General features: G+C 26.7%; 2 protein-coding genes across 2 annotated transcripts; one reads left to right on the top strand and one right to left on the bottom strand.

The window, feature by feature from the left end:
* The first annotated feature begins 3,759 nt into the window (after nt 1-3,759).
* On the top strand, nt 3,760-8,623 carry LOC111679435. The gene is made up of 4 exons (XM_046946830.1): nt 3,760-3,788; nt 6,027-7,280; nt 7,370-7,742; nt 7,813-8,623. Exons 1-4 carry the CDS (start codon nt 3,783-3,785, stop codon nt 8,040-8,042), a joined length of 1,863 nt encoding a protein of 620 aa, XP_046802786.1. The 5' UTR covers nt 3,760-3,782; the 3' UTR covers nt 8,043-8,623.
* A 292-nt stretch (nt 8,624-8,915) lies between these two features.
* On the bottom strand, nt 8,916-12,144 carry LOC111679442. The gene is made up of 3 exons (XM_023441021.2): nt 11,937-12,144; nt 11,144-11,317; nt 8,916-9,193 (listed from the first exon to the last, which is right to left on the bottom strand). The coding sequence occupies exons 1-3, from the start codon at nt 12,001-12,003 to the stop codon at nt 8,982-8,984; spliced, it is 453 nt and encodes a 150-aa protein (XP_023296789.1). The 5' UTR covers nt 12,004-12,144; the 3' UTR covers nt 8,916-8,981.
* Between the last annotated feature and the right edge of the window lie 14,820 nt (nt 12,145-26,964).

Genomic DNA, 26,964 nt, shown 5'->3' with positions numbered 1-26,964 from the left:
TTCAGTTCTAGTTCAGTTCTAGTTCAGTTCTAGTTCAGTTCTAGTTCAGTTCTAGTTCAGTTCTAGTTCAGTTCTAGTTCAGTTCTAGTTCAGTTTTAGTTCAGTCCCAGTTCAGGTCTAGTTCAGTTCTGATTCATTCAATCCATTCACCTGAATCACACAAGTAGTTCCTCCCACCCAAAGTGATCTCAGAGAATTATATTACCTAATTGTTTCGAAAATTTCACTAACATGCAGACCCCAGTTAATATATACTTTATGATTGTTGGTTTGTTCTTATAAAATCAATATGGCAAGTAAAACAAACATTAAAAGAATTCAAAAATTGTGTATGATAAGAAAAATTATGATGACGTATACAAAAAAAACATTATGGATCAATTGATAGATTAATAAAAAAACGTAAAATTTTTGGCACAACAAGTGCTTTAAATATTTACAATTATGTATAATGTATCTCTTAAATTTGAATCTGTGGTATAACGAAACAAATTGAAGTCTTTAAAATTATTGTCAGTATGAAAAATGTTCAATAATAAAATTTAGCACAGTTAATTTCTTTATACTATTTGCTGGAATTGTATAAACACGTTCATTAAAATAATATAAGTTTAACCGAGATATTAAAATTCTTTTTGAAATGAATTAAGGGAAAATACCTAATTTTAAAGATATAAAAAGTACATACAACTTTGTTATACATATAGTTATTTCGTCATAAGTTACTGTATATAAACATGTATTTTACACGTATAATAACGTATTATCAAATCTAATACGTTCTCGGAATTAAAAATGGTTTGCAAAAATAGATATGAAACTATTTTTTTCAAAACGAAGACAATTTTTTATATAAGTATTCTGCAAAATAAATAATTTCAACAGAAAATGGAAAAAATGAATATTTCTTTATCGAAAGAATTATATTTTAGTTATGTCTTAACAAACTTTCACCATTCAAAGTTTTTTCTATATACGTATGTATATTATTAGCAAGTAATACTTAAACGAATCATTATTAATTAGACTTTAAATTAATAATTAATATATCCAGTGAGTCACATAATTGTCTTCATAATCTGCTTTATTTTTTAAAGTATAAATAAAATGTGCTATTAAGGAGATGAATGCATAACATTTAATTATACAGAAAAAGAATAAAAAAATCTATTAATATAAAAGTTTTTTTTCTTTGATATAAACATAAGAATCAACATTTATTTTATCAATATTTTCTAAAATAAACCAAACAATATTAGTACAAACACAGAGTAGTACTATATACTTAAACAAAACAAATGATTTTTCTACATCTCTGCCTTAGTTTATATTATTGAAATAACCCAGCGAAATATTGATTTCTATTAAGAAAGAAAATATAAAAATTTGCTATAAAAAGAAAATTTTCTTTGAAAATAGATTTTATGCTTGAAAAATGTTTTTAAAAAGATTAGATGTTTGAAAATTTCTTAAAAACGGATTACTGATTTCATAAATATAGAATAGAAAACATATTCGAATGGTTTTCGTTGGACTTATCTTTCAAATGAGGAATTTATTCGTAACAGTTATCTAAAACAGTTATCTCTTTAAAATAAAAGTGAATTTTTAAAATTTTTCAAACTTTTTATAATTTTTCTGTTAGTTTTGAAAATTTTCTATAAAAATTAGTCATTTCAAAAATTTTCTATTGAAAAAGAAAATTTGAAAAAAAAATCTACTGAAGTAGAAAATTTCAAAAATGTTCTATTGAAACAGAGAGTTTTGAAACTTCTCTCTTGAAACAGAAAATAATTTCAAAAATTTTCTATTGAAACAGAAAAAAATTTTATTAGTTTTATATTAAAACAGAGACAATTTCCAAAATGTTCTATTGAAACAGAGAGAATTTCAAAAATTCTCTATTGAAACAAAGAAATTTAAAAGCCGAGAAAATTTCAAAAATTCTCCATTAAATCCGAAATTTTCAAAAATTTTCTTTTGAAACAGAAAAATATATACAAAAATAAAAAATTTCCAAAAATTTTTATTGAAATAGAGAGAATTTCAAAAATTTTAAACTTAAAAAAATGTTCTCTTAAAACCGAGAAAATTTCAAAAATTGTCTATTTTAACAGAAGATTTCAAAATTTTTCTTTTGTAAAATTGAAACAAAAGATTTAAAAATTGTTGTATTAAACAAGAGAAAAGTTTCTATTGAAATACAGTAAATTTCAAAAAGTATTGTAACAGAATATTTGAAAAAATTTTAATTGAAAAAGAAATTTTATGTAGAAACACAAAATGCTTTTATTGAAAATTTTAAAGAAATTTCAAAAATGTTCTTTTTAAAAAATAGAATTTTCAAAAATTTTCCATGGAAACAGAGGAAAATTTCAAAAATTCTCAATTGAAACAGAAAAAATTAAAGAATTTCTCTTGAAGCCGAGAAAATTTTCAAAATTTTCTATTGTAACAGAAAATTTCAAACATTTCTATTGAAACAGAAAATGTTTTTTTTATTAAAAAATAAATATAAAACATTTTCTATTAAAAAGGAAAAGATTTGAACATTTTATATTAAAAAGAAGAAATTTCGAATTTTATGAGCTTTTCTACAAAATATTTCTATTAAAAAGAGAAACTTTTTAAATAATTCTAACATTTTAGTTTTTTTTTTTTTAATTAATGTTTTTTTTTTTTAAATTTCCTTAAAATAAAATAGAAATCTTTAAAAAGTTTCTAAAAAGAAGAGAGTTTTTCAAAATTTCTGTATATAAAATTAAATTTTTCAAAAAAAAAAAAAAAAAAAAAAATTAAAAATTATTAGAATTTACGAGAAATTTTACTAGAACAGAAGAAAAGTATTGTAACATAAAATTTCTATTGAAAGTGAAAATTTAAAAAGAAATTTTAAAAATTTTCTATTAAAAAAGAGTTTTCTTTCCAAACATTTTATATTGAAAAGAAGAAATTTCAAAAAAATATTTATTGAAAAAGAGAACTTTCGAAACAAATTTACTAAAACAGAAAACATTTTTGTAAAAAAGAGATTTTATTTAAATTTTCTAAAAGTGCTTTTTTTAATTTTCTTAAATGAGTTTTCAAAATTTTCTTAAAAAGAAATTTTAAAACATTTCCTAAAAAATTAAAAATTCAAAATTTTTGTTTAAAAAGAAAATTTTTAGAAATTTTTGTAAAAAAAAAATATTAGAATTCTTGGTAAATTTCTTTAGGAAATTCTCAAACTTAGTAGATAATCCCACATTTTACTAGAATTAAATTGCAATTAGTTTATATTACCTACAAAACAATTCACTGGGTTAATCTACATAAACACTCGTTGAAGTGTTATTAGTATGTATGCACAAATATGTGTCTGTAAGTAGATTTTGCATAAACGCCATAATTTGAGGTTATGTGTTTTAACAATATGGCCGTTTGATACAAAACCAAATAAATTTATAAAATCAATACAATTTTAGCTAAAAAAAAATCAATAAGATCTAAAACTGTTAATGGACTTGAAAAATCCATAAGGTTTTATTTCAATTAAACTTGTCAATTGCATTTCTTTACGTTTGACTTAAGCTACAATTATGTATGTATTTTAACGCCATTTTCTTCTTAAATGTAGTATTATATAGTAAATATATGGTGGTCGGTCGGTCGGTTGATTGGTTCGTTGGTGGATTGTTTTATTTTGTTATTGTTGCTTTGTTTATTGTTTAAGGTCGTTATATTTTGTAGTCATTTTATTTAATTTATTTTTATATTTCAGTAGTATTTTTTAGTCATTGTTTATGAAGGTAGTTTTGTGTTTTATATATCGTATATTTTTTAATGTTTTTGTCATACTATTTGTACAAAGAAAGTGTTTAATTAATTTTAAAGGAAATACATTGTAATTGTTTGTTCCTTTTTTTTAAAAAAAGTTTAATTATGCCTAAATTTTAAAAATAATTATATATAATTTAATAAACGTCTTTTATATTATTAAAAGTTTATAATTGTTATCTTTTAAACATAAACAAACATTTGTATATAGTATGTATATAATTTATATTATATACCTTATACATACTTATAGTTTTCTAACGTAAATTTATTTATTTACTTTATAAAAGCAATATTTTTCTCATTCCTATACTCAGTGCTGTATTTTTCACTTTAATAGATTTATTTTTGTTGTTGTTTATTTATTTATTTGTCTCTCATCTACATGGACAGATGTGACAATTTGTGTATACAAAATATGTTAAAGATTTTTGTTGTTGTTTATAGTTTTTTCTCTACTGCACACATGCAGGTAATTAGAAACCCAATAGATTTAGTTTTGGTATTTGAAAAATTCTAATTATACTTTCAATTGAGATTAAAGAAATCAACAAATCCAAATGTTTCTTAGAACTCGCGTTACTAAAAAAACTTTTAATCTTAGTTTAAGAGTTGTTGAGGGGAGTTGGGAAAAGGTTAAGGGAATTCCGAAAATTACATATACCTGTTGGGACTAGAAATAGTAGTAGTAGTAAAATATAATTTAAATGGCATAGAAAAGTATTTTCTATAAAAAAGAGAATTCTTTAAGAAAATTAAAAAAAGTGAAATTTTACAAAATTTTCTTTAAAATGTAGACCTTTTCAAACATTTTCTATACAATCTATACAATTTCGAACATTTTTTTTTTGACAGAAAATTTCGCAAAAATTTTCTATTGAAAACAGAAAACTTTGAACAATTTTTTATTGAAAACAGAAAACTTTGAACAATTTTTTATTGAAAACAGAAAACTTCGAACAATTTTCTATTGAAAACAGAAAATTTAGAACAATTTTCTATTAAAAACAGAAAATTTAAAAAAAATTCTATAGAAAACAGAAAATTTCGAAATTTTTCTATAGAAAACAGAAAATTTTCTATTGAAAACATAAAATTTCGAAAATTTTCTATTGAAAACATAAAATTTCGAAAATTTTCTATTGAAAACATAAAATTTCGAAAATTTTCTATTGAAAACATAAAATTTCGAAAATTTTCTATTAAAAACATAAAATTTCGAAAAATTTCTATTGAAAACATAAAATTTCGAAAAATTTTCTATTGAAAACATAAAATTTCGAAAAATTTTCTATTGAAAACATAAAATTTCGAAAAATTTTCTATTGAAAACATAAAATTTCGAAAAATTTTCTATTGAAAACATAAAATTTCGAAAAATTTTCTATTGAAAACATAAAATTTCGAAAGTTTTCTATTGAAAACATAAAATTTGGAAAATTTTCTATTGAAAACATAAAATTTCGAAAATTTTCTATTGAAAACATAAAATTTCGAAAATTTTCTATTGAAAACATAAAATTTCGAAAATTTTCTATTGAAAACATAAAATTTCGAAAATTTTCTATTGAAAACAGAAAACTTAGAACAATTTTCTATTAAAAACAGAAAATTTAGAACAATTTTCTATTAAAAACAGAAAATTAAAAAAAAAAATTCTATAGAAAACAGAAAATTTCGAAATTTTTCTATAGAAAACAGAAAATTTTCTATTGAAAACAGAAGATTTCGAAAAATTTTGTTCTATTAACAACAGAAAATATCGAAAAATTTTCTATTAACAACAGAAAATATCGAAAAATTTTCTATTGAAAACATAAAATATCGAAAAATTTCTATTGAAAACATAAAATTTCGAAAATTTTCTATTAAAAACATAAAATTTCGAAAATTTTCTATTGAAAACATAAAATTTTGAAAATTTTCTATTGAAAACAGAAAATTTCCAAAATTATCTATTAAAAACAGAAAATTTCAAAAATATCTATTGAAAACAGAAAATTTTGAACAATTTTCTATTGAAAACAGAAAATTTCGAAAATTTTCTATTGAAAACATAAAATTTCGAACAATTTTCTATTGAAAACAGAAAATTTAGAACAATTTTCTATTGAAAACAGAAAATTTCGACACTTAACTTGAGATTTAATACTATAATCTTTATTTTAAAGCAGTTTTCTAATTTTAACTTTCTTTTTCTTCTCCTGCAGGATCCCCAACAAAAGAAACGTATACTGGATGAGTTGGAAGGGGAAATTTATGAAATAAATGCCGAACAGAATTTTCTCTTCTTACGTCTTAGACGTATTATAGATGAGTTTATGAAAATGTTAAAGAAAAATGATATACCCACAGATTCCAATACCACTAATGCCTTTGTCTCCAAAGAACTTGTACCCTTAATTAATGATCCGACTTTGGAAATAATACCGACAACTGTGATCATACGCAATACTGAGGAGAAATTGATAGAGAAATATTTTGAAGTTCAAAAGGATACAAAAACTGAAGTGGTCTATGATAATATGGAAATTATAGAGTTAGATGATGATGATGAGTCTAAGATGGTGGAGCAGAAATTTAATAAAGCTTATGGTCAAAACCGTTTTGGTAATAGGAGAGAGCACTTGATTAATGTAGGTGGGGGAGTAGGAGGCTTAACGGGTGAAAGTTTATTGAAAAATTTGCAGGCCAATATGGCTGCTCAGCCGTCATTGCTTAAACCTTTTAATCAAAGAATGACTAATGATTTAATGACTTTGGATGTTAAGCCAAATCTTAATAAACCCGTAAAAACTTTGGGTGATCTTTATAAACGGAAAAAGGAGGAGAAATTGATTAATCAAAGAATGGCTCAGGAATTGATGGCAGTGGATGTTAAGCCTAATATTATTAAGCCGGTCAAAACATTGGGTGATCTTTATCAACAGAAAAAAGAGGAAAAAGAGAAGTCCATTGAGTTGCCAGTATCCACAAATGTTAAAATGAGTCGTATGAATTTGAGACAAGCATTAAAGCGTGCTCAAGCTCAAGTAAGAGGACCTATTGCTGCCACTATACCAGCACCTCCCCCACCACCACCACCACAACCAGCTCCAGTAGCAGTAATAGCTGCTGCGGAAGTTGTTAAAAAGTCTAATGTTGGTAGAACTAGAGCTACACGTGCTGCTGTTGCTGCTGCTGCAGCTGCTGTTAATACTGCTTCATCTGGTGCCCAAAAATCACCCGAAAGAAGTTCTTCATCTGAGGAAGGTACCCCAGAACGTGGACATACTCCTCCACATAACTATTGGCCCGATGAATTTGAAGAGACTCGTACTAAGGCTGAAGAATATGGACAAGAAATGTTTTTGAGAATATTCGATTTATTTACACCCGAAATCCATGCTCAATTGCAGCAGAGACGTTCAAAACGTCGCAGACGTTGTGTACAGAATAATAGTTATCATTATGGCAGACTTGAGGTGAGTTGTGGAAAATAAAGAAAAACTTTTTGAAATTTGACATAATTTTTGTAAGTGATAATTAATAATTTATCTTTCTTTGACAACAGCATCTTCCTGCCACCACACAAACTGAACCAGATAACAAAAAGAAACGTAAAAACTTTCTTCTATCACCTCAGGTTAAAAAAGCCCTGCCAGCAAAACGTACTAAAAGACGTAGTGCCGATAATGTATCCGAAACAAATTCAGCACCACCCTCACGTTCGACATCTAGTTCACCCGATGAAAAACGTTCATGTAATGAATGCTTAAAGCCCGGTTCAAATCTAGAACAATGTGAAGAATGTAAATTATATTATCATCCACAATGTCATCGTGAAGATGATGATGTTATGATTGTAGAAGATCCTAAGGAAAATTTAAATGATTTGAAAAAATGTCCAGATTGTAAACGTAAACATGATAAGGCCATTAAAGAAGGTTTGTGATTTTTAATTGAAAAAAGAAATTTGTAATATAATGTTTTCTTTCTCTCTCTCTCACTCTATAGAACTTTTAATATATCGTAGATTACAAAGTTGTGCCCAAGATTTGGAATTACAATTGGCTAAAGAGAAAGATCGTAATGAAATTTTACAACGCAGTGGCAAATCCTATAAAATACAAATGAATAATATTTTTAAAATTGTCAATTCTATTAAAACTGAAACAACATCTACTACCTCTCCATCATCATCTGCCATTGAAAATATTATCTATGATGTTGATGAAATTATGTAAAAGAAGAATGATGTCATATTAATTGTTAATGCGTTTATATTTGCGAAAAAAAGTGTGGTTTATAAAAACAATAATAATTTTATTTTAAGTTTTTTTTTCAATAATTCTATTATTTTATAGTTTTTAAGTTTGCTCAGAATTTAACAGTTTTGTTGTATCAATTATAAAATTTACAAAAAAAAATATGTAAATCTAATGTGTTGTTTCTAGATAACGTAGGAGAGAAAGAGTAATTTGAGTTATAATTTTAAAGTAAATTTTATGTTTAAACTTTTCGCTTGTTTTCTAGAAACAACACATTCAAATGTAAAACATTTTATTGTGTTGATTTCATTTGATTGTTAATTAAGTTTTGAAATCTTTATATCATATTGTTTTTTTCTTTCTCTTAGTTTTAGTTAAACCCTTAAGTTCTTTTATAAATTTATAAAAGAATTAATCCTTTAAATGCTAAAGAAAAATAATATTAATTTATCTATTACCCACATCATGTTTATCAACTAATCTTTATTCTTTTTTTTTACATTATAAGTTATCTTATTAACTTTCTTTTTTTGTTTTTTAATAAAATTTCAAAAAGTTTTTTTTTTCTTTTTAATAAAACATTTAAATCTAATTTTAATAAAATTACAAAAAATGTTGTTTATATAATTTATTTAAAATATTTTAAAAACATTTTCTTAAAGTAAACTAAATTTATGCTTTAAGACAGACAATAAATAATATTTGTCCAATTCACAATCAATGTCGTATCGTTGTAGCATTGTATGTCATAAAATTTTTTCAAATAAAATTTTTTTGAAACAAAAACAAAACAATAATTAAAAAAAAATACGACATACTACGATACAATCGTACAACATCGATTGTGAATTGGACAAATAAGTTTTGTCAGGGTCATAATTATTTTTAACATTTTATTTCCAAAAATAGTTGTATTTACAAAAATCTATGTAAAATTGTTAATATTGCACCAATTGTTATGATTTTCTTAAATTGTAATTGATTTATTGTTTCACTGCCATTGCACAGGTCACCTTGACAGAAGCACATGTAGACTTTTTTATAATTGTAAACGGTATTGGCACAACGATCTTGATTGTCATCAGGGCCACGTTGTACACACATACGTTGTATGGCTTGATCGTAATCTAGAAAAAAGAGGGAAATTCAAAAATGTCATTAAAAAGTTAAAAGGAGACCAGATTTATATCTAGTTTCGTGTGTCTCCAGTAGTTTAGTAGTTAGTGTTTTGATCTGAAAGCTTTCGAAATGAAAAAGCACTTTGATATCGAAAGAAAACATCCTACAAAGCGAAACTATCTTAAATTTTACTCGCTTATGTATTCAGTAATTCGCAGATTTAAAATTCAATATAGATTCAAGTTGTTTTTAAATACCCAATCAGCTAATTTTGTTTGCTAGTTTAAGCGCCCAAGTGTAAACAGCTGATGCCAAATTATTAACATCAGAATCTTAAAGGATTTAAAATGAAAATAATGAAGTATCTAAATTTGCAGATCCCACATTTAGTATGCTTTTGTTGATGGTTGTTTTTGCCAATAAAGGATCAAGATCAATTAATGGTGACATTACGTGAGCCATTATAGAAACTTTTCAATTAAAGTCAAAGTACTGACTTAATTACTTTTACTTTTTAGTGAATCTTAATTAGTCGGTTAATTTATGTGATCTTTATCAATAGAAAACAGGAAAAAGATCACAAGATCGATTTAGACTAAACGCTTAAAGTTTAAACCTTGATTATTCAAATTCTCCATTAAAAGACAAGACTAGTTGAGTTTAAATGTTAAACAAAAACAAATCAAACAAACAAATCACTTTAGGATAAACCCTAAAGTGATCTCGACAAAAGGAAAAATAAATTTAATTAATAAAAACTGAAACTGAGCGATTTATATTAATTTAGCTTAACGTCAGAAGCGTCCTTACATTCTCTACCTTTAATCAAAGAATAAATCATGACATGATGACGGATATTAAGCAGAGTTCTAGAGTGATCTTTAGAAAAGGAAAAAAAAAGATGTTTTTAAATCAAACGATATGAACTGATCATTATACTAGTAAAAACATTCGCTGAGATCTTTGACAATATGAAATAGAGAAAAGATAAATTTTAAAACTTTATTGTTTAGAGATTTAAAATTCATGAACATCTTTAAATTATTATAAGTTTGGAAGTGAATAATATAAGAAATGGAGTTTTTTAATCAAACGATATCTCGTCAATTTATCGTTATACTGGTAAAAACATTGGGTGAGATCTTTGACAATTGTTTAGAACTCCCTATAATCTGCAGATTTTTTAAATATGTAAAGTTATACACTTTTCGAATATAACTTTGAACTTTTTAAAATAATTTAAACTTTTCTAATATAATTTCAAAATTTTAGATATTCAAAAAAATGGTGTGAATTTTCGCTTTAAACAACATTAAATTTTTCGAACATAATTTCGAAACTTTGGATTTTGAATTTTCGTTCATAACATTGAAATGTTTAAAATTTTTGAACATAAGTTCGAATTTTGTTTAGAAATCCCTATAATGTATATATTTTTTAAATAATTTTAAACATTTTTCGAATAAACTTTAAAATTTTGAAAATATGTTAAACTTTTCAAACATAATTTTAAAATTTTGAATTTAAAAAAAAACCTTCTATATCGTTTTAAATAACATTAAACATTTTTCGAACATAACTTCGAAATTTAATTTTTTTTTTGATTTACATAAAATTTTTAAGTATATCTTCGAACTTTCGAAAATATCTTAAACTTTTGAAACATAATTTCAAAATTCTGGATTTCGAATTTTCCCTTATAACTTCGAAATCCAAAAAAAATTTGTAAATTAAATTCAAATTTTCGATTTTTTAAAAATTCACATAATCCGGAGATTACTTAATTGAAAGTTTTCAAAAATTTTCGAACATAACTTAAAATACTTCAAAATTTTGGTCTTCGTACAAAGCTTCTCCAGTTGTACCTATTATATAAGTGTCTAATGTATTCTTTGTATGACACAATCTTCTAAATTGGATTGCAGAAGACGTATTAAAAAGTATTAAAAACTACTTACCATCTGTGGCATAGGTACCACCACCCTCAATAACTTTGCCACACCAGCCGGAAGCACAGGGTATGGCCGTCAGACCTGGTTCACTTTCAACATCGGTGGCATTGAAATTAAAAGGATCTTTACAACTGCCCAATTCACCACGTGAACGACAAGAATAACATCTTCTCAACAAAGCTGTATAAGATTGAAAAAAAAACAACAACAACAAAATGCTAATTATAATAATAAACATTTAAAATTAAAGAAAAAACAACAACAAAATAAACAAGTAATGCTTGTTTTGTTTAGCACAAAAATATTTGCTTAAACCCTGACATTTATACCTCGCAAAAAATTAAAAAAAAAATTATTCAAAAAGGTGACATTTTAGTTAAAATCTCAACAAGCACACCTTAGATTTTCCACACACACACAAACAAGTTTGATATTAAAATTCTTGTGGTTAATTACATATTTACTTTACAGTTTAAATGAACAGTGAAATTACTAATCATGAAACTTAAAGAAACAAGAAAAAACATCAACAACATTAAATGATTCATAAAAATTAACACAATTTAAAAGCGAAGTTTTTTTTACAAAACATTAAATAAAGAAATAGAAAAAGACTTTGTGCCTTATAAAACATTACACCTTCATTTTTAATTACACTTTTTTTTAAGTTTTTTCTTTCAATTTGTTGTTATACATATGTAGTTGGTGTTTGTGTGTAACAAAAACAAAAGACTTCAAGACACATACTTGTTTAATTTGCAAGATAATTTTCAATAATTTCGTTTGCTTTAATACTTACCATTAGATAAATTTAAAAAATTTAACAATATCACTATCACAGTTATTTGTATGCTGACGATTTTCATTTTTTTGTACAATAAAATTTCTCTAAAATTGTTTTTTTTTTATAATTATTCTCCTTTTGTACTTTAATAAGAAACTAATTGTGCAGAGTGGCACACATTTATTAAACTTCTTTTTCTTTTTTTGGTCTTTTACTTCTTTTGGCTAAAACAACCAAGTTGCCACTAAGTTGTGTTTTTTTTTATACTCAAATGTTGCCACATTGATAGACAATGTTTTAAAAACACAGTGTAGCCAAATGTGAGCGATTTGTCCCTAAATTGTTAATTTCAGTTATATTTGAGGACAGAATTTAGGGATTTTCGTATAAATTAAGTATTTGTTACATTATTTTCACAAATAAAGTTATAAATTTTCTATTTATTTGCGTATTTTGTAATTTTATTTATTTTCCAGTAGGGTTCTACAGTTGAAACGAAAAGTCGACTTTTCGACTTTTTTCATTTAGTTAAAAGTCGACTTTTAGACTTTTCGACTATAAGTATTTTATAAATAGTCGACTTTTCGACTTTTCGACTTTTTTCGAATTTTCGACTTTTTTCGAATTTTCGACTTTTTTCAAATTTTCGACTTTTTCCGACTTCTCGATTTTTTCGACTTTTTGACTATTTTCAACTTTATTCTACTTTTTTCCGACTATTTTTTTAATTTTTCCACTTTTTTAAAATTTTTGACTTGTTTCTACAATTTTCGATTTTTCGACTTTTTCCGATTTTTTCGACTTTTTACGACTTTTCGACTTTTTTCGACTTTCTTCGACTTTTTTCGACTTTCAGACTTTTCGACTTTTATTCACAAAGTCGACTTTTCGACTTTTTTCACAGTCGAGTTATCGACTTTTTTGGAAAAAAAGTCGACTACGACTTTTCGACTTTTTTCGACAAAATCATTATGATAAATACCCGATAAAGATTAGAGATGACAAACTGAATTACGTACGACACACATGTACATACATATACAATTTTATTTTAATAATAAAACATGTTAGTAATCTTGAACTTATACAATATTGTTGAATGAAAATATTATTCAATATTTTTATATTTTTTATAATTTTTATTTACTTAAAAGAACAAGTAACAGTTCTATATTCGGCTGTGCCAAATCTTATATACCCTTCACCATGGTGTGTTAAAAAAGCAGTCAATACCAAAAAGTTTTCATTACTTACTTTTCATGTTTCTAGATTCAATATTATAGAAAATTTAAAAAAGTACCAAAAACAAAAAAGTACTCAAAAGTTCCCTTTTATGGGTTCTTACCTAATTCAGACACTACATACTTAATGCCATGTTCCTAGGTTCAATATTATAGAATATTCAAAAAGTACATTTTGAAAAACGAAAAAGTACCAAAAATTCACTTTTTACGGTTCTCACCTAATTCGGACTCTTAATACTTAATTTTATGTTTCTAGATTCAATATTTTAGAAAATTTAAAGCTGTGCACAGCTGCGTCAAATTAAAGTGGACCTAGGGACACTGAGCAGCCTAGGTCCAATAAGAATCTCGCAGTAACTCTCTCAGCAGCTTGAAAAGTGAGGTGACAGCGAGTGACAATTTGTGAAAATATTTCTATGTGGTTTCAAAAATGTCATATTTTTTCATATGTGATTAGACATTATGTAAACTCAAATACATTTGTATGTTTTTACAATATTATGTTATATTATGACTCAGCTGTATTCAACTATGTTTTATTTCACCACTTGTTACATTTATTCATAGACAACAACCAAAGTTGAATAGCTAAATACCACGATAAGGCAGTGTTAATATTAATGTTATAAGGGGTATAGATAATAATATTTAATTTTATCGAGTTCATTTACACAGGCCGAAAAAAACACAAAAAAAGTCAAAATGTTACGTCTAAGTAGAACGTTACTAAAGGATTTCGTAGAGCTAAATCCAAATATGACTTCAGATTTTCTTAGCTGTATTCAACTTATTTCATTTATACGGTTATTGTCCCTGCTAAATACGGTTAGGGTTATGGAAGTCAACAACCAAAGTTGAATAGCTAAATATCACGGTAAGGCAGTGTTAATATTAATGTTATATATGGTATAGATAATAATGTTCAATTTTATAGAGTTCAATTACACAGGTCAACAAAATTTAAAAAAGTCGACAACTTGAGACCTAGTAGGACGTTTCTGAAGGATTTAGGATATCGTGTATTGAAATCGGAAATATTTTCATTCTTCTTTAAAATTTTTCATCTAAAGCTGTAAAAGGGATAGATGTGGATAAAACATATTTGATCCAGACTATTGACCTAGACTATGGACTAATCATTGACCAATCTATGAACAAGTTTATTGACTATTTTATGTCCAGATATAGTCCATGGACATGAAAAATTTTAAGTTTAGAAAATTGCTAAATAACTTTTTGACTGCAACAGTCTATTGACTCGCCTATGAATGCTTTTTTGACTAATATTTGGTCTAGGCTATTGACTCGAGATTAGGTCAAGTTTACTTACCTAATCTCTAGCTTCTGAATGATATATTTAAACGAAAAGAAAACGTTACTTCGATATTCTCATTCTTTCAATTATAGTAGAAAGAAACCGAGTGGTTTAATACTTGAAGCACCACGCAATCTGCAATATAGAGTCATTTAATCGAAAGGAATAAACAGTTAAATGAACCTTTAAACTTAATCTAGAGTCGTAAATTGGCCTTTATCTGAACTTATTCACCATACAGCGCCCTGTCTAGACTTTAATACTCAAAACAGAATCAATTTACCAATGCCAAGGACGGATCACTTAGAGCTTTAATACTTATCATTTGTCTTTCTTTATTCTTACTGTCTATTTATCACAGTCTCCAAGTGGAGTTGTATTTTACGGTGTATAACCACTCTAAACCAAATTGTATCTAATCATATAGAAATTTCAAAGTCCTGTGTATTCAAAAGCTTGTTGAAGCTTTGTTAACGGGTTTTCTAATCTAATCTGTGCCTAACTAATTTATATGATTAAACATTTGAAAGATGTTGATACTAATTTCAAAGTGTTTTGTTTTTTTTTGCCAATAAATATGAAAAATTTTTTACAATTTAAATATATATTTGTTAAAAATCCATTTTCTACTAACTTTTCTAACACATTTTGATTTCTGCACAAATTCACACAAATCACATGCAAGTAGATATAAAAATTATTTTTTTTTTTATAATTTGCACAGAATTACACAAAATGGAAAATATGTAAGTGTCCTATGTTGTTTGTATTTTAAATTGGAAAATTTTTGTAATTTTCCCACATACATAAATTATTTACATATTTACCCCCCAAAAGACCTGAACGAAAAAAAAAACAAAAAACATTTCATGTAAAATATGACAAGCAGAATGAAAGAATAAAAACCAATCAAAAATTGCGTAGTGTTTTGTAAATTCCCAATCCATGAATATAAACTAAGTATAGAGGATGCAGCAAAAAAAAAAAAAAAATAAAAATAACCACAATCACTCATACGCACTGGTAGTTACAAAATAACTCATACACACATCAGTCAGTCAGTCAGTCAAAATCATAGATAGTCTCACTTTATATATTGTATGGCAGAATGAAGTACAAAAGGCAAAATATAATTTTCCAGTTATTATTACAACGACATGTAAACTACATTCACACAAACACATACAAATTTATAACAGTTCTGGATCTAGCAACTGTAAAAATAAGTTCGGCAGTTCGAAGTGACAGTAGTGAACTAGTGCAATAGATTATTTCTAGGGGGAAAAGTAACTAGTTCATAAGCGCAGTACTTGAGTTATAGTTTAAACTTAATAATGGCTATATTTTTGATTACTTAGGAACACTTTCCTCTACACTCTAAAGATTCGAGAGAAAAAGTTTGAAAAGGTTATGTTTAAAAAAGGATTCATTACCTCCTTTCAGAACAGCCGAAAGGCAAACACAACTAGGTATTTGATAGAGTAATTTCCATTCAACACATTTTACAATTTTACACTTAAAGCTCTAAAGGGAATTAAATCAAGTTGTAAACTCACACACACCCAACCAAACCCCTCGCACTGTTAATAGGGATATTGGACTTTAGTAATAAAATCTAGTTATTGGATTGGTGGTGGAGAGAAGGCTAGAGGGAAAGGGTAAAGAAAATGTTTTGAATAACTAGATTTTAAAATGAAATGAACGAAAACATTTCAACGCTTCAACACCTTTAGGATTTCTATAGATAATAGCATGCATGTATGTATGGATGGATGTGTGTGTGTGTTTGTGTGAGAGAGAGTGCTGCATAGAATTTAGATTGTGATGAGAATGATATGAAATGGTTTGGAGTTCGTTTATAATGAAGATTTAATGCACACTTGAATGAATTAGAGAAATCTGTGATTGTTGTCCGGATGGATGGGTGGGTTTTGTATGATTCATGTGATGATGATGACTTCTTTGCTGTCAGGTTTATGCTAACTAACATCTTATAGATAATAAAATATTGTAGTAATTGTAATAGGAATATATTGCTAGAATAGTCATTTCCTTTTCCGTTTCAATGAATTGTTGTTATAAGTTTATATGCAAGTAAACTTATGAATAAAGACCGCCTTTTGATAAAAAAAAACCCTTACTTTTTAAGAGTGCTACCTCCAACAATGTTATCTTTAGGTGTTTTCTGTCCTATTAAGGGTTTTTACAATACTTCTATAATAACATAGGCCAGGAATTTTTTTAACCTAGTGACCAAAGATAGTAACGCAAAATCTCAATCTGGCTTAAAAATTTTTCCATTATAACAAATTTTTGAGATACCGTATTCTAAAAACTAAAATTCCTTATTTTTGACTATATTTGAGTTGTTTAAAATCCAATCTACGACTTAAGAATGAAAGTTTAATCTCCATCATATCTCCATGCTCCTTCGAGATATCTTAACCTAAAGCTTGGGTTGTAAAAACAAAATGTTTAGCTCAACGCCGTGTATCAGACTTTTAAGAAACATTATCTTTCAAAGAGTTTGGGTTGAAACCATAATCTTCCCGACGTGATCTCTTCAATAATCTAGAAAAGTGCGAAACTTTGTTCTGAGGGCGGAAACCAGATTATATTGCTCTCTAGTTCGACCGCGTGTCAAATGATTCCAAGTAAATGTGGAGAATATATTTGACACCACCTAATTAAAGTCTCTTTTGAGCAGAGATGCAAGCCGATGTAAAATGATCGGCGGCGTCGCCGCAACCATTTTCATTAGACGGCGGCGGCTTATTATAGAAAATAATGGCGGCGGCAAAGTTGTCGGCCCAATTTAACTTTTTCTTTAAAAAGTGAGCTTTTAAGCGTTTATTATATTGAAAAATCTTTTTATAATAGTCTGCTAAATAGAAATCTGTCTCTATAGAAGTTTTTTCTGCAACAAAAGGACATCTGCAATAAGAGGACATGCCGAAATGAAAATATTTCCGTTGGCCAGCCGCCGCCGATTTGAACTGTCTTGCCTTGTATCTCTGCTGACTAGAGGTACTGATAGTACCACTTTCCCCCGATTCTAATTATACGAAGATGGGGGAAGTTTATCAAGGTAACATTCCCCGAGGGGAGTAATAAATCTGCCATCCTTAATTCGTAAGTGAGAATAAAAGAAATTACGAGTCGATTGGAGCTCGTTAAGAAAGGACCATAGATAAGACATATTAAATATTAAATTCAAAACTAAACCAACTTATATTAAAAATCATCGTTTTTTACTTAATTATTTGGATGTTGCTCAGAGACGTATAAATAACCTTAATACGTTCCAATATCCTTAATCAAGATATACCTGAACATGTGTAGACTTTTATTTATTCCTTACACGACTCTCATATCTTTCTCTAATAGCTTTTCCTCTTCCTTAATGTTGTAAAAGATCCTGCACATGTATGTAGGGAAATTTGCATACATCCTTGTAGATATTTTACATACATAAGTACTTACAAAAATATATTATCCTTCTTTCCGTCTCCTCTGACTCAATTATTAATGTGGAAGGCAAAAAAAATCCTATTAAAAACAAACACATTTATACATCTTTGCAATAATATTTTTATACAAACGTGATCAAATTAAAATGTAAAAGAATTTAAATGAAAATAAATCTATATATGACTGTAAATGTGTAGGTGACAAACACATGGATGTAAATATGCATATATGTATATTTACATCAGTATGTAAATAATATTTGTATTTTTTTCATATACATATATAGACATACTGAGTCTACTGGGGAAAATAATTTGTTTACTGATGACAATTTTATAACAAGAACTATATGAAGTAATAAGTATGTCATGGGTTTTGCAACAAATTAAATTAATCAATGAAAAGCTATTCAAATGATTTATAAAATTGATGAGTAAGTTAACATTATATTTCCCCGATTCCGATTTGGAACATATTTTCCCAATTTAATGTAGTAACCTATATAAAGGAAAAATTTAAAACCAAACCAATGGTAGGGCATTGCATGAGCGACTTATTATACTGCCTTACTTACCAGGCTCTGAACATCTGTCTGTCTTCACCTACACACATACACACATACACATTTATTTTAACTAGTCTAGGATAATGATATGCAAATGGAATAATGTTCTTTATCTGAATCCTACTACTCCATGTTCTTCTGTGTGAATTTATGTTTTGTTGTACGAATGAATGAATGAATGTTATTAAATGAAATATTGTGTAATTTACAAGTCCATTACATTACAATAATATTCATTATTTGAATTTTTATAATATATTTTTTTTTGTTATGATGTATTCTTACTTTTTTTAAAGCTGATTGGATTTTGTTTTTTTTTTTTTTTTAACAAAGAAGAGATGTTCCAATTACTTGTTTAATTTGTTTACCGTTATAAGAACAGAACAATTTTTTTAAAAATTATGTTTTGAACCCTACGATGGAGGGTTTTAGATCATTTGCATAGAACTAAAATACCATAAAGTTTTACTGACTATAGACTGTTCTATAGTCCTGACTATCGACTGTTCTATAGTCCTGACTATAGACTGTTCTATAGCCTTGACTATAGACTGTTCTATAGTCCTGACTATAGACTGTTCTATAGTCTTGACTATAGACTGTTCTATAGTCCTGACTATAGACTGTTCTATAGTCCTGACTATAGACTGTTCTATAGTCCTGACTATAGACTGTTCTATAGTCCTGACTATAGACTGTTCTATAGTTATGACTATAGACTGTTCTATAGTCCTGACTATTGACTGTTCTATAGTCCTGACTATAGACTGTTCTATAGTTCTGACTATAGGCTGTTCTATAGTCCTGACCATAGACTGTTCTATAGTCCCGACCATAGACTGTTCTATAGTCCCGACCATAGGCTGTTCTATAGTCCTGACTATAGACTGTTCTATAGTCCTGACTACAGACTGTTCTATAGTCCTAACTATAGACTGTTCTATAGTTCTGACTATAGACTATTCTATAGTTGTGACTACAGACTGTTCTATAGTCGTGAGTATAGTCTTGACTATAGACTATTATATAGTCTTGACTATAAATTGTTCTCTAGTCCAGACTAGAAACTGTTCTGCATTCCAGACTATAGAATGTTCTATAGTCCAGACTATAAACTGTTCTCTAGTACAGACTAGAAACTGTTCTGCATTCCAGACTATAGAATGTTCTATAACACAGACTATAAACTATTCTAGAGCCAGACTATAGGCTATTCTATTTTTAAATTTAAAATACTATAACACTATTTAAAAAACTATAATGCCAATAGATCTTTGTTAAGTTTGTAATTTTCTCGTTTTTATATAATTTTCACATCAATTTAGCTCATGTCTAAATAATATTAAGGTTATCAGACATTTGTCGCCTTTTATAATTGTTTGTCTCCTTCACAAATTTTCCAAATCATAAAATAACCACAATTTAAGACATACAATAAGCTAAAGACCAAAGTTAAATAAACGAACTGTTTTCAATTCGAAATCTGTGATAAATGTGTGGGGTCTTTTAATTAATTTCAAATAACATTTCCACAACAATGAGCCATCATAACAAATTTATCAAATTTATACATATTTAAACGATAATAACAATAATGTATTTCTTGTTGTTGCTATAAATTTTATTCTTAAATTATATTAAAAAAACAAAACACAAACTAAAAGATCAAAGGAACAAATGGTCAAAAGCAACTTTTAAAAAAATGTTTATTGTTACTTGTATGAAGAGACTGAATCTGAAATTAACTTGTGTTATTTATAAGATTTTAAATGGAACAATATGGAAATTAGTGAAGATATGTACAGAGAAGAAAGAAGAGCAGTAAAAACAATAACAACATGTAAAAAAGCAGGTTATATAACAGAGAATAATGCAACGCATCTGTTTTTTACTTTAACAACAAAAGATATTTAAATATTTTAACACAAAAAGAAAGAGATCCAGGGACGAGCACAGACAGAATGACGTCTTTTTGTTAAGAACACTGAAACTAAAAAAAATATTACTAAGAGAAGTTCCAAAAACCTATATCAATAAAAAGCGCCAGTCAATTGGAAATTTCTACATACATACAAACAAACATATTTATGTAAATACAAAATAAAATCGAGGCTTGTGCCACAAATATTACATACACTTTATAATATTTACAACAACACACATTAAGAAATTGTATTGAAACTGTAAAGAAAAGAACCGATATTGTCACCTTTTTTTTTGAATTTGTTAAAATAAAATCCATATCAGTATAAATGTCTGTCTGTCCAGTTGACTTTCTGTCTGTTTGTTTGTTGGTGTGTATGTAAGTATGCTTGTCTGTCGATCGATCCATCGATCTGCTTGTTATAACAGGGCTTTTATTTAATGCATTTAGACACCAACACATAACGATCATATTGAATGGTCTGCTTGCCTGCCTGCAAATGTATGGATGATGGGCGGCTTAATATTACCTTAAGATAAGATCAGATTTATAACAAACTACGAGCATATGTATGTACATATATGAGTATAAGAATATAGTATTAAAAAAATATATACATACTTGTGGTGTGTTTTTTTGACAACAAAAATATGTGACATATGTATGTGGATATTACACTTAACGAAAAACTATAAAATAATATATAATCTGGACCATTGAATAGTCTATAAAAACAGTAGTTTCGATTACAGATAATTATATAGTATTGACTGTATGTGTATCTGTGTTTATCTGGACTATAGATCAGTATAAATAAATAAAGCTATTTATCAGTCAAAATTAATCTAATGTCTGACTATAGATCAGTCTAATGACTGGACTATAGATCAGTCTATAATTTTTGTTATAGATAATTTCATAGTCTGGATTATACATCAGTTTATAGTCTGGATTGCAGATCAGTCCATAATATAGTCTGAACTATAGATCAGTCTATAGTTTGTAGTCTGGACTGAAGATCAGTCTATAATCTGGACTATAGATAAGTTTATAATCTGGACTATAGATCAGTTTATAGTCAGTCTATAGTCTATAGCCTATAGTACATTTATCAATCAGCATATAGGGTCTATAGTCAGTACTATAGATCGATCTATAGTCTGTACAATAGATCGATCTATAGTCTGTACAATAGATCGATCTATAGTGTGTACTATAGATCAGTCTATAGTCTGTACTATAGATCAGTCTATAGTCTAGACTATAGATTAGTCTAAAGTCTGGACTATGGTTTAGTCTATAGTCTGGACTATAGATTAGTCTATAGTCTGGACTATAGATTAGTCTACAGTCTGGACTATAGATTAGTCTATAGTCTGGACTATAGATTAGTCTATAGTTTGTACTGTAGTCTGAACTGAAGATCAGTTTATAATCTGGACAATAGATCAGTTTATAGTCAGTCTATAGTCGTGTCTATAAATCAATTTATAGACTGGTCTATAGCCTATATTACATATATAGACCAGCTTTATCAGTACTATAGCTAGATCTATAGTTTGTACTATAGATCGATCTGTATATAGATCGCCCTACTGTCTGCACTATAGATCGTACTATTGTCTGTAGATCTATAGTCTGTATTATATCGATCTATAGTATGTATTATATCAGCTAATTGTCTGTAATATAGTCTGTATTATAGTTCAGCTAATTGTCTGTACTATAGTCTGGACTATAGATCAGACTAAAGTCTGAACTATAAATCAGTCTAAAACTGAACTATAGATTAGTCTATATTCTAGACTATAAATCGGGCAAAATCTGGACTATACATTAGTCTAAAGTCTAGACTAAAGATCGTTATATAGTGAACTGTAGATCAGTATATAGTTTGTACAATAGATCTGTCTATAGTCCGACGACAATAATCTACAATTTTATTTCTTAAAGTGTAACAAAATCTGTTGTATTTGTAAATGTGTGTAAATTTTTATTGTGTTGAAAATATGCTTTAATTCACTACATCTTTATGGATTTTCATATTATCTTAAGTGACAATCAAATATTTTAATGCAACATATTATGAAAATATTGTATGCTGTCCATACTACAAATACCAAAATATCACAAAAAGGCAACCTTTTTTCATGTTAACAAAAATAAATCGTCTTATTATCGGAAAAGGCGCGAGCTATGAAATTTTTATTATGAATATTTTTCTAATTACGAAATCTAAATCTGAAAACAAAATAAGTATATATAAAAAACAGATTAGTGGGTTATTTTAATATGAACCCACAACAAAAACTATAATCATGTGTGTAAATTGATAAGACCCATAAGACAAGAAATTAAGGCAGACAAGCGGGCAGTCAGGTACAATTATGCAACACAACAAGGCTGCCAAAATGTATGAAGACCACCACCAGTTTTTCCTAACTTTAGTACTAGTAGTTAGTTCATAATGAAAATATGTATGTAAGTATGTGCCTATTATATCAGTCCTACTCTAACTGCAACAACAACAACACATGTCCATGAAAGGAAAACATTTATCTACATTTCCTATCTATTAGTTGTGGTATTTAAGTGCAAATGTTCGTAAATTAATTTCACAAATTGCATTTAATTCGCTACAAAATTGCATCGTAAACTCGATTTAATGTTCCGATAAGAATTGTTTGATATTATTTTCCCCTACAAATCTTTAGTCTTTAGCTCTCCGCTAGAGTTTAAACATGTGAATGCAATTTTTAACACCCATGCTTACCCACAAATGTTGTAACTTCACTAGGGATGAGTAATACATAGAGGTACTTGAATTTTTAGAAATGTGTAGAGTATAAAAAGTACTTTAAAATGAACTTTCTACTTTTTATTTTCTACAAAAAGAGTTTTTCTTTTCGAAAATTTCCAAAATTTTTCTTTAAAAAAAACTTTAATTTTTTTATGAAAAGCGACATTTTTTTATAAAAAGTGAAATTTTTTTGAAAATTTAACAAAAATAGGAAATTTCTTTGAAGATGAAAACATAAAAAAGGAGATTTTTCGAAAAAATTTCTAAATAAGTGATATTTTTCGACAATTTTCTATAAAATGAGAGAATTTCCTTGAAGATGTCTATGGAAACAGAGCATTTCGGGGGAATTAACTTTAAAAAAGAGAATTTCTCGTATTTTAAAGAGACATTTTTTCGAAAGTTTTCTATAAACAGACAGAATTTTCTTAAAATTGTTTATGGAAATTCTCTCTTTAAATAAATAATTCTCCGAAAAAGGATTGTTTATTAAAAGACAAAATTTTCGTAAATTTTTCCAAAAAAAAGAGAATTTCGAGAAATTTCTGTAAAAATATTTTTTTTTTAAGACTTTCGAAAATTTTCTATAAAAAAGGAAATTTTACTAAAAATTAAAGAGAAAATTTCTTTGAGAGAATTTTCTTTTAAAAGAGAAAGTTGAGAAAATTCATCAAACATGTTTCTTAAACTTTAGAGTTATTTTTCAAAAATTTTCTTTAAAAGGAGAAAAAGAGTCCGAAATAAAAATATTTTTTACAAAAACTGCAAAAAATTTTCTATAAAAAGAAAAATTTTGCAAAAATTTTATATAATTTTATATTTTTTCTTAATTTCTATAAAAGGAGAAAAAAGTACGAAATTTTTTTATAATTCTTTTTTAATTTCTAACTCATTTTCAGAGAATTGCCTATTAAAAGGGATAATTTTCTAAAATTTTTCTATAAAATAAGAGAATTAACCTAAAATGTTCTTTTAAAAAACAAAAATTTGAGGAGTTTTCATTAAAAATATTTTCTCCAAAAAAGAAAATTTTTAATAAAACGAGACATTTTTCCAAAAATTTTCTATAAAGAGAGAAATATACCGACATTTTTCTAAAAAAGAGAAAGTATAATTCCGAAATAAAGAGTCTATAAAAAGACAGAAGTTCCTTTAAGTTTTCTATAGAAATTCTAATAAACAATTCTCCGGAAAAGCAGATTATTGAAAATTTTCTCAAAAAGAAAATTTTCTCTTTTAAAAGAGAGAATTTCCTGAAAACTTAAGAGTTATTTAAAAAAATTTTTTTAAAGTTTCCGAAAATTTTCTAAAAAGAGAATTTTGCGATATTTATTAAAAAAATTTTTCTCCAAAAACTTCCGAAAATTTTCTATAAAAAGAGAAACTTTCTTAGAGAAAATTTTATAGTAAGAAAAAAAAGTACAAAAATTTATTTTGAAAAAGAAAATTACCGAAAATTTTCCCAAATTGAAAAAGTTCATAAAAAAATTTTCTCTTTCAGAAAAGATAATTTTCAAATGAAAGGAATACTTTTCTAAATTTTTTCTATAAAATAAGTGAATTCTCCAAAATTTTCTTTAAAAAACGAAAACAGTATTTTTCTCACAAAATATTTTTTCCAAAAAAATAAAATTTTGTAATAAAAAGTGACATTTTTTCGAAAATTTTCTATAAAGAAAGAAATTTAGCAAGTTTTTTTTAATTAAGGAGAAAATTTATTTCCAAAATAAAGAGTCCATAAAAAGAGAGTATTTTTGAAAAATGTCTCTAATAAAATATTTTTGATTAGATCAAAGCAAATATTTATTTAAAAGAAACATTTCACTAAAAAATCTAATTTTCCGAAATATTTCTATAAAAGAGAAACTTTATTTCTGAAAATCTTCTATAAAACTATAAAAAGAATTTTGATATGTTGCTATAAAAAGAGTACCTTTCGTAAACATTCTATAAAAAGAGAAAATGTTCAAACATTTTCTATAAAAGAAAATTTATCGAAAATTATTTCAAATAGAGAAAATTCATAGAACGTTTTCTATAAAAATAAAAATTAAAAGTTTCTAGGTACGGTAAAAAGTATTTTCAAAGAAAAAAACTCAAAAAGTACCCAAAAAGTACCAACACTTTAGAGCAACTAGTTTCTATAGTTTTCGTCCTATTTTGATTTGGTTTTTGTCATCGTTGTTGTTGTACTTTTCTTTGTTGCATTTGATTTTTACAATATTTAGTTGCTCTTTTATGTTTAAAAATCACCAATAAATACAAATTAAATGTATTTTTGTTGTTCAATTTACTCAGCTGGTCGGTCGGTTGGTCTTTTGGTTGGGTGTTGAGTTCATTCGTTTGTTAAGTTTTTTGCAGTTTGGTTTTGATTTTAACAAGTTTTTGTACTTTGGTTTTTAGCGTTTTTTGCTCTGGTTGTTGCTGTTGTTTATTGATGTTTGTTATTAGTATGTATTTATTTTTTTTTGCTGGTTTGTAAGTAATATATTTACCACATGTTGCATGCTTATGTAGTTTATATGATTTTATAGTAATTTTTTTACAAAATAAAATTTTTAATTTGTTAAAATTGACAATTGTATTAAACGTTATATTCGTGTAATTTGAACAACACAAAGGGGCAGAAATATAGACTTAGGGAATGTGATCTAATTAAATAAGAATGACTTACCACTTTATTGATGTTGAGAAATCTGTAAGAAAAAGGAAAACAAAATAATGAGATTTTTCCAAAATTTTGAGATCTAAAACTAAATTTTATAACATTATTTCTTAATCTTCTTTATTTTAGAGTCAATAAAACTCTCACATTTAAAAGCAATCAAAATATAAATAAAAATAACACAGACATCTGAAACGTTATCCGCGCCTCAGGGGGTGTCTTAAATTTATCGTATTTCCAACAAGAAAATAAAAGAAAACAAATCTGAAATATAATACAATTATTACAAAAACGCTACCGTAAAAAATAAAACACAGTAGCTAAACTTTAGAAATTTAAAATAAAATTTACCGAGATCTTTAAAATAGCGGCATTTTTCTCTTGAAATATTGAGATTTTTGAATTTTTCAAAAAATTAATTACAATTAAATTGCTACGTTCAAAAGTAATCAACAGCATTCAAACAAACAACCAACCAACCTATCAAGCAACATCAACAGAGATTCATTGGCGGATTCAGCGGAAAGAAAAAATTAAAAAAAGAAACAACACAGATACATTTAATTATCAATGTATAAGTTTGTTTGTATACATATATATAAAAGCCCTAAAAAAGAAAGGAAGAAGAAAGATCACAAAGAGTAGAAATCAGAAATGAAACGTAAAGCAGGGAATTTTTAAATGTCTCATACAGTTTCATTAATAATTGTATTAAACAAGTGAGTGGAAACGAATGGCAAATATATAATTACACACATACATATGTATGTATGTAATACAGTAATGTGTTAATATTAGACAGATGCCATAAAAAAAGACGAAAAATTAAGGGTAACGAAGTACACTGGGTGTAGCTAGGTTTTGGTAAAACACAGAGAAAGTTTCCTTAATGAAATAAACAGTTTGGAACTTTAAAGACAGAAAATTAAAATTGTAGTCTGGACATTAGAAGAACTAGAACTGAACTAGAACTGAACTAGAACTGAACTAAAACTGAACTAAAACTGAACTAGAACTGAACTAGAACTGAACTAGAACTGAACTAAAACTGAACTAGAA

The sequence above is a fragment of the Lucilia cuprina genome, chromosome 3, assembly GCF_022045245.1.
Source record: "Lucilia cuprina isolate Lc7/37 chromosome 3, ASM2204524v1, whole genome shotgun sequence".
NCBI classification, from domain to species: Eukaryota; Metazoa; Arthropoda; class Insecta; order Diptera; family Calliphoridae; genus Lucilia; species Lucilia cuprina.
Note: the sequence above shows the minus strand (reverse complement) of the source record. Positions and strands in the feature narration are given on the sequence as shown.